The sequence below is a fragment of the Otolemur garnettii genome, unplaced genomic scaffold, assembly GCF_000181295.1.
Source record: "Otolemur garnettii isolate 467f Iridium unplaced genomic scaffold, OtoGar3 scaffold00076, whole genome shotgun sequence".
NCBI lineage: Eukaryota > Metazoa > Chordata > Mammalia > Primates > Galagidae > Otolemur > Otolemur garnettii.
In genome coordinates, this window is record NW_003852471.1 from 3,166,369 (window position 1) to 3,183,612 (window position 17,244).

Sequence of the window (17,244 nt, forward strand, 5' to 3'; positions counted from 1 at the left end):
ACTGCAACAACAACAACAAAAAATTAATTCCACAGGCTATGTATTAAAGACAACCATATACTATGAAAACATCTGGGAGACACCCCTTATCTAAGTAACAATCTCAGTTGTGGGATAAACTGACATCAAGCCGCTCCTCGTGTGATGCGCTGGGAAGGACATGTTTACGTGTAAATTCCTGCCAATATATTACTCTGACTCTAATCACGAAGAACAGGAAAACCCACATCGAAGGACATTCTGAAAACAACCAGCCTGGACCCTTAAAAAAGCCCGTGTCATGAAAACAAAGCAAAAAGGTGGAAGAATTACTCTAGATCTTAAAAGACCAACGACCAAGTGGGTGGGAGCAGCCACTGCGGAAATGATAACTAAAAACAACATGTGATCTTTTTAGATTAGGTAATATTGCTGTACCAATGTTAAATTTCACAAGGGTAATGACTGCACTGTGGTTATACAGGAAAATGTCCCCCATCTTACAATAAAAACGGAGAGGCATTTAGGGATTAAGCATCATGATGTCAACAATTGGCTCTCAAAGGACTCTCCAAAGAGAAGCAGATATGTACGCCCACACATACACACAGGTACCCAGAAGAAAGAGAGGTAAGGGCCGTGCCGTAGCTCAGTGGGTAGGACGCCGGCCACATACACTGGGGCTGGTGGGTTTGAACCCAGCCTGAGCCAGCTAAGAAAACAATGACAACTGCAACAACAACAATAACAACAAAAAATAGCCGGTCCCCTTAGTCTCAGCTACTTGGGAGGCTGAGGCAAGAGAATTGCTTAAGCCCAAGAGTTGGAGGTTGCTGTGAGCTGTGACATCACAGCACTCTACCCCAGGGTGACAGTTTGAGACTTTGTCTCAAATAAATAAATAAATAAATAAACAAACACTAAATTAATTTTTAAAGAAGAAAAGAGAGGTAAGGCAAGTGTAACAAAATTTAATAACGGAATGGTTGTTCTGGGTAATTTATTTTACTGCCATTGTGACTTTTCTGAAGTTTAAAACACTTTTATTTTCTTTTGAGACAGAGTCTTGCTCTGTTGCCCAGGCTAGAGTGCAGTGGTGTCATCATAGCTCACAGCAACCTCAAACTCCCGGGCTCAAGTGATCCTCCTGCCTCAGCCTCCTGAGTATCTGAGACTATAAGTACCTGCCACCATGCCAGACTAATTTTTCTATTTTTTGTGTAGACAGGAGTCTCACTACTACTCAGGCTATTCTTGAACTCCTGGACTCAAATGATTTTCCTGTGTCAACCTCAAAGAGAGATGCTAGGATTACAGGTATGAGCCACACCTGGCCTGAAGTTCAAAACATTTTAAAATAAAAGTTTGGGAGAATATATGGAAGTGAGTCTTCCTTTCTGAAGACAAAAAAGAAGAAAGGAAAGTACAAGAAAGGCCCCTAAATTTCTGATACCACCAATGAATCGCGCTTGCTGCTCAGAGAACAGGATGCCGGGTGGAAGGGCGGCAGGGAGAGCAGACAGCAGGGGCAGCGGCAGCAGGGGCAGCAAGACACGATGTTGGCCGGTCCCACCTGAGGCTCTACTGTCTGAGAAGTGGGACATCATGGCCTCTGTTGAAGATGATGAGGACAGAGAGAAGATTGGGAACAGCCCCTGTGGGAAATGGGACTGAGCACTAAGGTGGGACTGGAATGGCAGAGCAGAGCCACGCATGGGCTGATAGTTCAGCTGGAGGGTTTGTGGGGGTGGCCTCTTACAGAGCTCTGTGGTCCCCTCCATCAAGGTCCAGAAGTAATGGTCTAATAGGTGGGAGTAGTAAAAAGAGTACTGGTATAAAGAACAAGCCCTGAGAGGAGGGACATGAGCTCAGGAGGGACCTGTGGGGAGACAGGTGACCGAGGCTGAGGCCGTGCTAGGTGGCTCACACTGTGATCCCAGCACTTTGAGAGGCAGAGGTGGGAGGACTGGTTGAGCTCCGGAGTTTGAGGTTGCAGTTGGCTATGAACATGCCCCTACATGCTAGCCTGAGCAACAGAGCAAGACACTCACTCCAAAAATAAATAAATGAACAAAACAACAAAAGACGGAGGCCAAGAAACAGGGGCGATGGAAATAATAGAATAAAAGCTCTGGGTTCGGCGCCTGTGGCTCAAGTGGCTAAGGGGCCAGCCATATACACCTAAGGTGGCAGGTTTGAATCCAGCCCAGGCTCGCCAGATAACAATGATGGCTGCAACCGGAAAAAAAAAAAAAAATGGCCAGGCATTGTGGTAGGCGCCTATGACCCCAGGTACTTGGGAGGCTGAGGCAGGAGACTCGCTTGAGCCCAGGAGTTGGAGGTTGCTGTGAGCTGTGATGCCACAGCACTCAACCCAGGGGGACAGCTTGAGGCTCTGTCTCAAAAAAAAAAATAAAAGAATAAAAGCTCTGGGAAGAAAGGAGGCTGTGGTCCCAGAGGGAGAGGTTTAAATGCAGAGCTGCAGCAGAAGACATTGGCAATGAGCAGGTGGCTGCTGTGTAGTAGGGATGAGGAATATGGATGGGAGATTAGGCCAGAACCTTAGGCAATGTTTCTATTAATAAAATTGAACTTTGCACCCTAATTTTACCATTGCCAGCATCAGTCTTGAAATGTAAATTAAATCACGTGCACTCATGCCTCCAAAACACACAATGCACTGAGGTCCAGCAGGAACCGTGCAGGATTCGACAATAAACCAGTTAATGTCTGATGAGCTGAGATCAGTGCTCACGTCTAAATATACAGACACACACAACCCTGAAGACGTCAGGTAAAAAGTAAACACAATAAAATAATCACGTGACTAATCCCCTAGACACATGGTCCCATATAGCTTACCTCACCCCGGTCTCCAAACATGGAATCTGGAGGTTTGGGGAGTTGCTGTCCACTGATCACTTTCAGGATGAGCTGCTTTTTGGGGTTGGCAGGAAGTGGATCACCAGAGAAAGGGTTGAAAGTACCTAGGCCAAACAAAGCAGAGGTTGGTAACACGGGAAGAAAGCTCATGCACACACGCACACGCGCGCACACACGTGCACACACGCGCGCACACACCTTACAGTTGTGAAACAAAGAAACAAGTGCTGAATTACTACAGCGCTTCTTAGAGCAAAGACATTATCACATCACTATCTGTGTGGCTTCTGCCTAGAGGTGTCACCAACTGGCATTTCCTTAGCTATGGTTTTTACTAGAATCCGTGCTCCCAAAGGCTGGGGGAATGAGCCAATTTAAAGCAAGTGTCTGCACTGCAGTGACCAACTGTGACATGGGAGACGAGCTGCACTTGATTTGAACACAAACAGCCTAACAAGAAGAGCCGTTATGTGAGAGTCAAATACATTTTCAAACCCAACCTGTCTCGGGTGTAGAATGAGTGTAACAAACAGCAGAGCAAGAATCTACCCAAAGCATCAAACCCTGAAAACATCTGTCAACACTTTACCAGAATTGTGACAAAGCTGTTTTGGAAATTAAAAAAAGAAATTTCTTTTTTAGATGAGGGGAACCAAAAGGAAGCATTGTTTGATCTAATACTATTGTGCCCTTTCTCCTTTTTTGTTAATGCTGTTTGGCAATCGCACTACACTAACTGAAAGAGCTTGATAAAAATTGTTCAGGTCAGCAGGTCTCAGACTCCCACCCCCCTAAGATAATTTCTGAGAGACAGGGCACAGAACTCTGAGAACAGTCCAGTTTGTATATAAGTCATGCCCAGTGAATATCGTGCTGGGACACTGGATCTCAGATGACATTAATTTTGTCAGCAGGTCTCAGACTCCCACCCCTAAGATAATTTCTGAGAGACAGGGCACAGAACTCTGAGGACAGTCCAGTTTGTATATAAGTCATGCCCAGTGAATATCGTGCTGGGACACTGGATCTCAGATAACAAGGCCTTGCCGTTTATGACCTCTTGATGTGCATAACCTTACTAGGTCACACTCTAAACATCTTGTTACCCAAATAGTAATAGTTCTGACAGGGTTCTCAATTGTATTCAAACACCTTAACCTGTCTTTTTAAAAAATATAGCATTTAAAAAATATATAATGTTTCAAAGCACTGGAGTATTGCACTTTCTAAACAGTGTTTTTAACAGGTCACCTGCATGCAGAGATCTGTCTGTGAGATTAATGCACACCTTTGCACATTTGCTGGGGTTTGAGGACGTAGCCACAGTTGCCATTTGTCTTGAATTTGGCTCGATTTAACTGCATCATTCGGCCTTCAGACTGATAGTTCAGTGCCACTGCGCAAGGTGAAGGTTTGAGAGAATTAGGCAAGGTGGCAGGGTGGTCAGAATATACAAAGAGCCGCTCGGTCTGGAGCCATACGCACCTAGTTGGCACCCTGCGTTCCAGTAGGGCAGAGGGTTGAAGTTGCTGGAATCTATGCGGTAGGCAGAGGGGTAAATCCTCGTGAGCTGCTTTTGGTTATAAATCATGAACTGCTCTGACTTCTGCTGAACCACCTGATGTGCTCTTGTTTCGCTGAATGATAACACGTTCCCCGTGGTTCCTGGCAGTTTTTAACAAAGGAAAAGACAAGTGAGAACTAGAGCAAAGGAAACAGCACTCACAAAAGACCTGACAATAATGTCACATTATACCAGGAGTGAAAAGCAGAGCAAGGGTGGACCCAACCAAAACAGAGGCAGCTCCTGTCCAAGAAAGACCCATCAAACGCCATTCTCAGGACCCCTTTGTCACCAAGAGACCAGATCAGAGCTGCGCACCTTGTTAAGGGAGCTGTCTACTTCTGACTCTCACACTCCCCAAGAATACAGTCATCCCCTGATTTATGTCTATCTGACTAGCATAAAGAGGGCAGGTTGAAAAATTATTTTCTGAGTACACAATTCAAACAGAATACCTTTGCCAAAGAAAGCAACAGTCAGGGATAAATAAAACCCTCCACTTAATTTATTCCTCATAATAGAAAGACACTCATTATAGGCACTCAGCCAAAAGGCACACGTATAAAACACATACTAACTTATAACATTCAGGGTTCACACAAATAAAAGAAAAAGATCAGTTAGAAAAAAGAGACAATGAGTTTTAAATGCATCTGAATAGCATTACAGAACTAGTCAAGACCTGTTCTGGAGAAAGGAGTAACAATGGAGAAAAAGTTTAAAAGGCATCATAAAGAACTAAACATTTCAGGACTGGAGATAAGCACCCACCCAACCAGACATACGAACTATGGGGAAAAAATAAAGGGAAGTAAAAGCCCACTAAGCCTGTCCCAACACTCCTGCGCCGACAATCACCGTGAGGGCTCGATCTCAGGCCACGGAAGCTGGGGATCAAGATGAAGAGGTGAGCCTCCGACACTGGATGTTTCACCCTTGTCTCCCAATCCCACCTTTTGTACCAAATCTATAAGACCCCTCCCACTCCCCATCCTTCACCAAGCACGCACACCCTAACCCCAGAATAATCCATCTGGGCCCGCTGGAAAAGGCCAGGGTACGTAACAGCCCAGACTCACCAAGAGCTTCTACGCTAACCAGCTGGGTGTGTCTGACCGCGGACTGAGAGACGCAGTCCACAGAGACAATGAGTGGAACTCGCTGCTGACCCAACTGGGCCCGAATATATCTACCCTGCCTGTTCATCAGCACACACAGTCTCCCAGGGCCCCGCCGTCCTCAGGGCTGTGCACCCTTAGATGTTAGACACTGGCCAACGGACAATGACACTCCAGAGCTGGAACTTGCAACAGTCATAAACACAAGTGTTGAAAAAAAAATTAGAGAATCACAGTTTTTAATGGGAAGATTTCTCCAGCATAGATATAGAACCTCTCCTTAAAGACATATAGTCATATATAGTCTAGTGACATAACTTACTAGTTTACATATCTCAAGCACACTAAAATTGAACTTATGTGCAGATTCTGATGAAGAATGCCTTTAACATGGTGCGAGAAATTATAATCTTTGTCACAAACCTAATTCAGACGGAGAATCACTGTAATTAATTCCATTGTTTTTCTGTCTCTCCACATAAATTTATGCACACCGCAGTTATCATTAAGATGACCTTGCTAATTAGGCACAAATGAATTCGTATATTAATAGAGCTGAGTTGCTTTGCATTGGGATAAGCTGTGCATTCATTACCTAGTTCTCATTTTGTAGCAAAACAAAACAAAAACCAAAGAGACAAAAACAGCTGAAGTTCAAGAGCTAAAGAGTACTCAAGCTTAACTTGCGTTAAGCTAATAGGATTATGGTTTCCGAAGGCATTTATTGAAAATGTGTATTCCCTAAACCAAATATGCCTTCACTTCATTCAACTGAGAGTTTATTTCTGAGCTGTGGACAGTACTTATAAGACTGTGTGGCTGAAAATCCTACAGGCTCTCATGTTCTCACATGTGAAATTAATTTAAATCTTGTATCATTTTCACCATTTGAAGGATTCAACACGCCAAAGAAGACATCTTTCTGTAAATAGAAAGAGACACGCTGGGGACCTGGAGGGGAGGAGTGGGACAAGATCCAGGAGGAGAATCCTGGGCGGTTGTGAGGACACACGAGTCACCACAATGTCGTTGTCCCTTCACTAAGACTTGTTGAGAAAATCAGGGGCTCTAATTTATATTTCAGGGAGGTTCTGATTTACATTTCAGTTCTGCTAAAATTAAAATTAGATGAAAAGCCATACGACAGCCGGTTATTTTTGTGAGCATTCCGTAACTAAACGGAATAGAACATAAAGGGAAACAGAGCAACTAGCTGCAAAGTCAAGGGTACGAAAAGCTGAAACTAGGGTTTCTCAGCTCAATATGGCAACTGAGGGGGAAACAGTGAAAGAGCCAATGCACTGCGATTTCTGCTCTTTTTGTTAAAAGTTCAATCTGGGCTCGGCGCCTGTGGCTCAAGTGGCTAAGGGCCCAGCCACATACACCTAAGGTGGCGGGTTTGAATCCAGCCCAGGCCGCCAAACAATAATGATGGTTGCAACCAAAAAATAGCTGGGCTTTGTGGCAGGCACCTGTGGTCCCAGCTACTTGGGAGGTGGAGGCAGGAGATTCACTTGAGCCCAGGAGTTGGAGGTTGCTGTGAGCTGTGATGCCACAGCACTCTACCCAGGGGGATAGCTTGAGGCTCTGTTTCAAAAAAAAAAAAGTTCAATCTGGATTTAGCTATTTTCATCAAAGTCATAACTTCCAATAAGAACATAGAGGGCATTTCATGGTGTGATTTAGCTGATTAATTTCTTTTTCTTTTGTTCATTCACAGTTGGGGTGGTCATCTGCAAGCTGGTCCTCAAGCCAGGGCAAGTCTCCGCAGTTCAAGCATTGGAGAAAGACCTTGCCCTGATGCACTTGTCTTTTTATAATAATAAAGCCCTCCTTAGCCCTGTGGGAAACTTCTCTAACCTAGCCAATCAGGCAACCTCAGTAGTCAGTAGAGCCCTCCTTGTGAGCCCAGCTTTACATAATGCGCCTAAATTGATTTCTACACAGTCCCAGCAATGTGTGGTGATGCTCAGATTAACAAAAGATTAATTAACCTTTGACAAAAGAAAGGTTAAGAATATTTATCCAGAGCTAAAGGAAAAAACTCTCCATCTTTACCATCATCCACGATGTCCTGGGCGGCCACGGAGTTGGTGTACACAACCAGATCCGAGAGTTCCCGGCAGAGCTTCATGGTCTTCCTTCGGCGCCCCAACCTGTGAAGGACACACCCAGGGATCATGACGTGTGGGAGCGGAGGGAGGTCTGGGCTTTTCCTTACTCCACCTTCCCTATTTAAGATGATCAAGGGAGCCGGGATTAGAACCTGTGTGATTCCCATTCCGTACTCTTTCCACCCCAAAATCCTGCTGTCATAGACCCCCTCCCATCCCTTGATCCTCAATTTCACTTTCTAGGGTCTAAATTATCTATGGTTTGAAAATAGTAAATGGGAAATTTCAGAAATGAGCAATGTATAAGTTTTAAATTGTGCATCGCTCTGAATAGGGTGATAAGATCTTGTGCCATCCTGCTCTGTCCCACCAGGTCACGAATCATCCCTTTTTCTGGCACGTTCATGCTGTACACTGTACCCATCAGTCACTTGATAGCCATCTGGGTATCAGATTGACCGTATCACAGTGCTTATGTTCAAGTCAACCTTATCTTCCTGAATAATGGCCAAAAAGTGCAAAAGTAGTGATGTTGATAATTGGTATAAGCCAAAGAGAAACCATAAAGTAAGTGCCTCCCTTCAGTGAAGAGGTGAAAGGTCCCAACTTAATAAGCAAAGAAAAAATATTGTCCATGTAGAGTCTAGTACTGTCCATGCTATCAGGCATCCTGGGGGTCTTAAAACGTGTTCCTCATGAATAAGGGGGGACTGTTGTGCTGTGGTTTTATTCACTGCTCTGCCGGGAATCACAGCCTCTTCTCATGCATCTGCAAGCTCTGTTGTGCAGGGCTTGAATCCCACTGTCACCCAGCTAGGGAACAACACCAGATTTCACCAGGGAACCTCTGCAGAGAGGAGAAACTGGGCAAAAATGATACAGAAACACTGCCTTCTAGGTCACAAAAATTTGTCACCTGAGGACAAATATGCCAAATTTCTATAGGGATTCTTGTTAGAGATATAATTACGAGTGATTTTTATTTTCTGCTTATACTTTTCCTATATTCTTTAACTTCCTTAAAAAATATGCATCACTTTAGTGCCTTTTCCTCTTACATTTTTTTAAGTTCTCCCTCTCTGACAAACCACTCCTGATATCTCCTGTACAACCTTACAAATTGTACCACTACTCTCTACCCCAGTGATGTCCTCCACAGACTCACCCTACACTCCTGTGCACACCCAACTTCTGAGGGAATATCCAACTATCACAAATACAAAGAAGATACACAAATGGCCAATAAGCACAGGAAAAGGTGTAAACCTCATTAGTCACTAGGGAAGTGCAAACCAGATGACAGTGAAATGCCACTAAAGGCAGACAATAGCAAGTGTTGACAGAGATGAGGGAAAATTGGAACCCTTGTATATTGCTGAGGAATATAAAGTGATACATTGCCTTGGAAAATCGTTCCGGCAATTGCTCAAAAACAGTTACCCTATTTAAACAGTGACCCTATTAGCCAAGAATTCTACTTCTAGGTACACACTCAAGAGAAATAAAAACACGTGTCCACATAAAAACTTGCGTGAATGCTCACAGAAATATCGGCCATAAGAGCCAAAGAGTGAAAATAACCCAAAGGTTCCTGAACTCAGGAATGAAAAAATAAAATGAAATGTCTCCATAGAAGAGACAATCATTTAGAATAAAAAGGAAAGAAGTACTGACAAATGGGACAACAGGGATGAATCTTGAAAACATTATACTAAGTAAAAAAAGCCAAACACAAAAGGTCCAAGTATTATATGATTCTATTTATACATAATGTGCAGAAAAGGCAAAACTATACAGACAAAAAGGAAGTTAGTGGTTGCCAGAGACTGAGTGAGTTGGAGTAATTGCTCCTGAATAAAGAGCTTTTGTTTGGTGAGGGGGAATGTTCTAGTGATTTATTTACTCAACAAATATTTATTGAGCGCCTATTGGAGATAAAATAGTGAACAAATCATACAAGTAGCCCTGCCCTAATGGTGCTTATATACAGGCAATTAAAAAAATGAGGACACCCAATTTATAATTGCTAAGTCACGGAAGAAGCCTAAGTGCCCATTGACCCACAAATGGATTAATAAATTGTGGTATATGTACACCATGGAATACTATGCAGCCTTAAAGAAAGATGGAGACTTTACCTCTTACATGTTTACATGGATTTAGCTGGAACATATTATTCTTAGCAAAGTATCTCAAGAATGGAAGAAAAAGTATCCAATGTACTCAGCCCTACCATGAAACCAAGACGGGGAAAGGGGACAAGGAGGGGAGGGGATGGGGGAGGATGGGTAGAAGGAGGGTAATTGGTGGGACCACACCTACGTGCATTTTGCAAGGGTACATGTTAAATCTACTAAGTGTAGAATATAAATGTCTTAACACAATAACTAAGAAAATACCATGAAGACTATGTTGACCAGTTTGATGAAAATATTTCAAATTGTATATAAAACCAGGATATTGTACCCCATGATTACATTAATGTACATAGCTATGATTTAATAAAAATAAAAATTAAAAAAATGAGAATAATAGTTCATTTCTCTAAGAATGTAGACAGGAACGTAGGTATAAAAATCAACGGAAAAAAAGAATATACACTGTTTCTCTTTTTTAGGAAATTCTATAGCTACTGGTGAAAATCTGGTTGTGTGAAGGCTGATGATTATATACCAATGTGAAGCTATACCTAAAAATTACAAGTAAAACTATAAGACACTCCATGATATGGAGAAATTCAGCATGAAGTTATCTCTTTTTAGTTCTCATCCTGGAGATGGATTAAGATACTGAAATCCCAAAGGGCACCATGATAGACACGTAGGCCCCGGTAGCTATTATTGGCAAATCTATAATTAACACAAGAGCAGCATGCAACAGGACTTCATGAGATGCCCTTAGCAATAGCCCATCTGTACACATTATCGAGGCTTTCCCAAACATTGTCCTTTCCCTGGCCATATGTTTCATAGTTAAGCCTTTCTCAAACTTATATTTGAAAGCATGCATAGCAGGGGTCTCCCAAAAGGTGGTCCTCTTTCTCTTTTACCCCTTACTATAGTCCATTCAATTTTCTGTTCCCTAAGGGTAGGGACCACATATACCTCCTCTGCCTTCATTAATGAGTTACTATTTTATGTATATATATTCTGTTGGAGTTCAAATACAAAGTTTAATTGAACATGAAAGATTAATTCTACAGGGCCTCTATGCTTCCCATTTCATCTTCCAATCAAGGCAAAGATGCATGTGTATGCATCCATATCAATCAGTAATATAAATGACATTTCTCTGTGAGACTTATGGTATTAATAAATGGTCCAAAAGTCCTATATCGGATCATGTGTCATAATTTCTGAAAATACAGCATGTTACTCATCACAAAAACTATTGGTAATAATAAAGATAGCAGTAGCTAATTTGGGGAGCACTTATTTAATTGGGCCAGGGCTATGGAGCCAATTGGTTTAATTCCTTTAATCCTTACAATGACCCTAAGGGATAGGTGTTCAAGAGGAGCCTAACTTGTCCCATGTAAAGTTGGTGAGTAGAGGAAAAATAATTTGAAGTCTGCCTGATTTCAAATCCCTGACACATGCTCAGTACCTATCTTCTCCTTTAGTCCTCTGAGATAGTCCTTGGTACTGGTTTGTGTGGCCCTCTTCCTCTTCTCTAAGGATGCCGTTTACTTGACAACTGCTACAGCCCACATTGCAGAAGAGCTTGTTATGTGCCAGGCACAGTGCTAAGCTCCCTAGATAAGCGTCTCACATCCAATTCTTCAAATGTCCCACATGGCACTGAGGACTGTATCTTGGGACCCAATTCTCTGGATAGGTATAAGGAAAACAACCAAGCTGACGGGGGTGGAAGGGCCCCACGAGTCTCAGCAAGAAACAGAGATGCTTTCTTACCTGTACAGCTGGCCACCCTCCTTGCCAGGATTCTGCTGTGTATCCTCATCATCATCAGTACTATAAGATTTAGACCGTGATTTTGTAGTTTTCTGCCAGAAAAATTATAGTAAGCTTAACAAACTCCCTGCAGGAGGTACATCAATAACATGTAGAGAACAGACAGGGCTTTAAAAACACACATACATATAAGTACAATAACTGGGGGTGAGGGGATGACCAGCTACCGCAGCTTGCTTTACCCTTCACAACAAGTACAAGGTCTGACAATTAAATTCAAGAACTCATCCTTGGAAAAACTGGTACATACATGATTGGTGAATATCACTACAGTCACCTTCTAAGTACTCCCCATAGGAAGCCGTGCACTGACACCAGTGCCTAGACCACCCTTCAAAACAATTTTGGAACTCTTTTTGTGGAATGGCCATCAGAGCTATCATCGTATTACCCTCGATGTCCTGAATGTCATCAAAATGTCTTTCTTTCAATATTTCCTTTAACTTAGGGTACAGAAAAAAGTCATGGGGAGCCAGATCAGGTGAGTAGTGAGGGTGATCCACTATAATTTGTTTGCTGGCTAAAGACTCCCTCACAGACAGTGCCATGTGAGCTGGTATATTGTCATGATGCTAGAGCATGAGTTGCTGGCCAAGATTTTCCTGTTTATCAGTGTTTCCTTGGTCTGCTCTCCTCACAGTCAGCAGATGGTTTTGATGGGCAATTCAACGAATTTTTGCCATGTTTTCATCAGTTCTGCTTATTGTCGGTCACCCTGACCCCTCTCTTCATCAGTGACATTTTCTCTCCCCTCAGAAAAATGTTCCATCTATTCACACACTGCTGTTTTCTTCACAGCATTGTTTTCAGAAGCTTGGACTAACATGTCAATGATTTCACTTCCACTCTTGCCAAGTTTAACAAGAAATTGATGAATGTTTGTTCATTGCTCTGACATTCTCCCAAGGCCACACACAAAAAAAAAACAACAATCACGAACACCTCTTAGCAAGACACCAGCATACATCAACATGAACATAGCTAAGAGACACTGATATACCAAGGTTATGAAACCTTCCTGAGTTGTTTGTACAGTGATGCCAATGTAAGGCCTCAGTGGCAACTTTACAAACTTAATTGTTAGATCTTCCTGTGTCCAAGGCCATAATTATATTAAAATATTAATGCAAAACTGAGGGTTTCCTGCTCAGAAACTGACTTCCATGCCACATAAAACTGAGGTATTAGAAACTAAGTTTATTAGTCATGAATTTGAAGATGTCTACAAGGGGTAGGATCAAAGTCAGTCTACTTAGTGACTATATGGGGGAAAAATGCCTTTGTGTAAAGTCAGATCACTATTGATTAATGGATTTAAAAAGGTAGATTTGTTTTGTTTTGTTTTGTTTTAAAAAGCATGTAGTAGCTTTAAAAAAAAATAAGGAATAACTGACTAGGTACGGAAGCTCACAACTACAATCCTCGCACTTTGGGAGCCTGAGGCAGGAGGAAAGCTTGAGCCCCCAGGAGTTCAAGATCAGCCTGGGTAATAGTAAGAACTCACCTCTATAAAAATTTTTTAAAAATTAGTCAGGAGGGGTGGTGGGCACCTGTAGTTCCAGCTACTTGGAGGCTGAGGCAGAAGGATTGCTTGAGCCCAGGAGGTGGAGGCTACAGTGAGCTATGACCACACCTGTGCTACAGAGCAAGACCCTGTCTCAGAAAGAAAAAAAAAGAATAACTACCATTCTTGCCTTTTATCAGTATATACTCAAATAACCATCCAAATCAAACTGCCATTTTGAGATTTTAACCCATTTTCATTTTTAGCAGCAGAATAAAAATTGCTACCCACTGGGTACAGGCTGAAAAACCTCCAGAACTAAACTGGTATTTTCCAGAAAGATTAGCTGTTTGACATAAAACCTTTTTGGGACGATGTGGTTCCTTCCCCACCAATTCAGAGATACCCTCGATGTTTAGGCATCACATAGTCTATATAAATGATGGGAGAGTGGGCGGCGCCTGTGGTTCATTGAGTAGGGCGCCAGCCCCATATACCAAGAGAGGCAGGTTCGAACCCTGCTCTGGCCAAACTGCAACAAAAAAATAACTGGGCGTTGTGGTGGGCACCTGTGGTCCTAGCTACCTGGGATGCTGAGGCAAGAGAACCGCCTAAGCTCAAAAGCTGGGGGCTGCTGTGAGCTCTGATGCCATGGCCCTCTACCAAAGGCAATAAAGTGAGACTCTGTCTCAAAAAAAGAAAAAAAAAATGATGGGAAGAGACCACGCAAATAGTTGCAGAAAATGTTGCCAACAATAATACAGTTTGTGTAAGGAAAGGTGAGACACTTAGAGTACTCTGGACATCTGGGGAAATGGCTTAGAAAGGGAAAGGGATTCTATCCCTGCATTACCATGGGACCAAGTCTCCTTCCAGATTTTCTCATACTCAACAACAACAAAACAGAAAGCTACACTATTGGCATAAACACACTCAACTCTTGACTGCACTAACAGTGAGGTGCCAGTTTGGCTTAGAGCCTTCTCAGCTGCAATTCTGACCCTGCCCTTCATAGCAGATTATTTACGCCTGAGAACCTCAGTACCCAGGGTCGGGGAGCCTTCCTTCCAAGGAGTTCACATTCCAGCTCACCCTTTCACCAAGCTGGTAAATTGGTTAACCTCTCTAACGTCCTCAAGTGTTTTTTAAAAGGTTATGGTGATAACAGCTATTTCAAAGTACTATTGTTATGGTGATTAAATGAAATTGCACAGAAAGTCATTCTATAAGCTATAGAACATTAACTTTCAATTCAAAATACTGTCGATATTTATTAAAATAATCTACAAAAGGTCTCATGGATAGCTATTATTCCTATGCCTTGAGGCATCATAAATTTGAATTTTATAGTAGATGAAATATTCCCTTAAAACATTTACTTCAAAAAATAATTTTAATTTTAATGACAAGTTGTAATACAGAAATGAAATATTCTCTAATTCCACATGTGAGTTATACAATTAATTTCTCTTTAAAATTCATTTATATTATAAAATACAATAAGTAGAAATAAGAAATGAGTCATCAATGACAGATGGCATTTAGGGAAATGATACATTTTCTGTACCTACAGTTCTGACGCATCATAGTCATCATACCATATCATCCACTTTGTATCTTACTTTTCCCATTTAATGTTGTGTACACTGAGCTCCTCAGAGCGATTGTCTTGTCTGTTATGTAGATGAGTCATAGTATACGTAAGCAGTCTCTATGGGTGAACATTTCAGTTGTGTCCTTTTTTGTTATAAGGACTAATTTGCCCAGCCTATTAATAAATTATCTCATTGACAGGCAGAAAATTCCAGATAAGCCATTCCTTAAAGTAGAAAACACCACACAGTCACATATAATGTAAAGCTCATCATCTAATAACTGATTTTTCGTATAACTTTTTTTTTTGCCTTTTTATTGAAATGTAACATACATTTTAAAAAGTACATCCATGATGACTTTTCACAAAGTGAAACCACCCACGTGAGGCAATGAAATATTACTTGCCTCCCACCAAAGGCCTCTTCTTCCCATTCCCATTCAGTTGCAACTTTCTCTCCAAAACTAATGACCATACTGACTTCTGCTCTAGAGTATCTTTTGCCTGGTTGTGAACTTCCTATAGATGACATCACACTACATATAGATGGTATATGGTATATGCTTTCCTGGCTTATTTTGTTCAACATCATGTTTATAAAGATGATATCACTGCATGGTTACAATGTTTTCACATTCGTGGCTAAGTATTCTCTTCTGTGACTATCCTACAATTTTTATTCACTCTATTGTTGATGGATATTTAAACTGTTTTACAGTTTTCCTATTTGTATTTTTACTAAGAATGCCACTGTAAATATTGTTGCTTCTGTCTTCTGACACATACCTAACAATGGAACTGCTAAGCTGGGAAGCATCAGTTACACAAACGTACCGATGTGTAAGTGTGTGAGAGAGTTCAAGTGGTTCAACATCCTCACTCACGCTTGCTTATTGCTGTCTTTGTGGTGTGTGCTGGATGTACATGGAATCTCTTTATCATTTTAATTGGTATTTCTCAGATAACTGATAAGGGTGAGCCCCTTTTCTTGATTAGCCATTTGGATACCTTCGGATACCTTGGTGAAGTGCCCGTTTAAATCCTTTGCCCATTTTTTAAAAAATTAGGTTGCTTTTTTATTGACTTGTAGGAGCCATTTATATATCCAGGATAGAACATATAACATACTTATTATATATATTTAAAGTATTAAATACACTTTAGATGTGCATATTTATTATTGGATATGGTATATTTAAAACATGCTTTCACAGTATGCAACTTGATTTTTGATACTTTTGATGAATAGAAGTTCTTGAATTTTAAAGAAGTTTACATGTCAGTTTTCTCCTTTCCTGGGGTCCTGTTTAAGAAACCTTCAGTTATTGCTAGGTCACGATGATAGTCTCCTGTTACCTTCCAAAATCATTACATTAATTAAATTATGCATATGTATTATTCTTAATTCATACCTTATGTTTTCCAAAGTTGGTCATGAGGGATCGTCCATGTGATTTCTTCCCACTTTCCTTCACATCTGGATTCTGAGTAAATAAAGGCATAATGTTACTATTTTTTACCTTGGCTTCTGTTTTTTTTTCTTAGGAAAGGCAGGGCGACTTTCCTCTCTCTTCTGTTTGGCTCTGGGTGGGAAGCAGGCAGGCCCTGCTCATTCCCTTCCACTCCCCTCCCCACTACCACAAAGCCGGCTGGGTCTGCCTCCAGAGAGGGCACACTGGCAGGGAGAGGCCTGGGCGCCGGCCAGGACACAGCAGCTGCCCACACCTTCGCAGAGCTGGAGTCAAGGGCTCTCAGCAATGCCCGGCTGTGCCAGCCCTCACGGCACACAGTACAAGGGGTGTTCTTTTGAAAATCCTCAGTGGGAATAAACCATTTTCAGTTAAGAGGAGATTTCATCTTGGAAAATGACCAAAAGTCATTAAGAGGCAATTCTGTTGAATAAAGAACTGATCACATTGACAGAACATCGTTATTGGGATTTTAAAACATCAAAAACAAATAAAATCCAAGTATATCTACAAGGTAATAAGATTGCCTCTGTTTGTTTGTTTAAAGTAAGCCATAGCAAAGTTTATCTCTCCATTGAAATAATTCTCTCCATGGTGAGCACTGGAAAGAGGTATTGTAATAAGCTCTAAATTTTTCCTGATGTGGGTTAATTTTCTGGGAGAGAGATCCTAGGCCAGCTCTCCCTGATGGAGCCTGTGTCCCGTTAGGGGACAAAAAAGCCACCTACCAAGAGGGCATGGACTCTTACTCAATTATTATTCAAAAAAAATATATGGTAGGTGGTTTATTGCTGATAAGATGGTATAAGGAGAGACCAGCAGACTCCACCTGCTCGGGACTCCCACAAAACAGAGAGAAACAGAGATAACCACATACATGGAATGAGTATGGGGGAGCAAAACCACTTAAAACCAACAGGTTGCCAAGGGCATCTGCACATGTCCATAGACGCTAATTAAAAAAGCAATTAGAAGTAAGAGCATAGGAGGAATCCAGTAAGTGGTTGGAGAAGGAGCAGTTTAAAACACCAGAGGGCAGCAGTGA

The 17,244-nt window shown here is 41.7% G+C and overlaps 1 protein-coding gene across 1 annotated transcript in view; it reads right to left on the minus strand.

Moving 5' to 3' along the window:
* The window catches only part of PLCH1 (phospholipase C eta 1), a 220,113-nt gene that overhangs the window by 13,994 nt on the left and 188,875 nt on the right, over positions 1 to 17,244 (minus strand). Inside the window, exons 13-18 of the mRNA XM_012807817.2 lie at positions 16,143 to 16,214; positions 11,573 to 11,664; positions 7,603 to 7,700; positions 4,348 to 4,527; positions 4,151 to 4,258; positions 2,842 to 2,966 (exon numbers count right to left, since the gene is read on the minus strand). Coding sequence (XP_012663271.2) covers positions 2,842 to 2,966; positions 4,151 to 4,258; positions 4,348 to 4,527; positions 7,603 to 7,700; positions 11,573 to 11,664; positions 16,143 to 16,214 — 675 coding nt within the window. The remainder of the gene's footprint in view (positions 1 to 2,841; positions 2,967 to 4,150; positions 4,259 to 4,347; positions 4,528 to 7,602; positions 7,701 to 11,572; positions 11,665 to 16,142; positions 16,215 to 17,244) is intronic.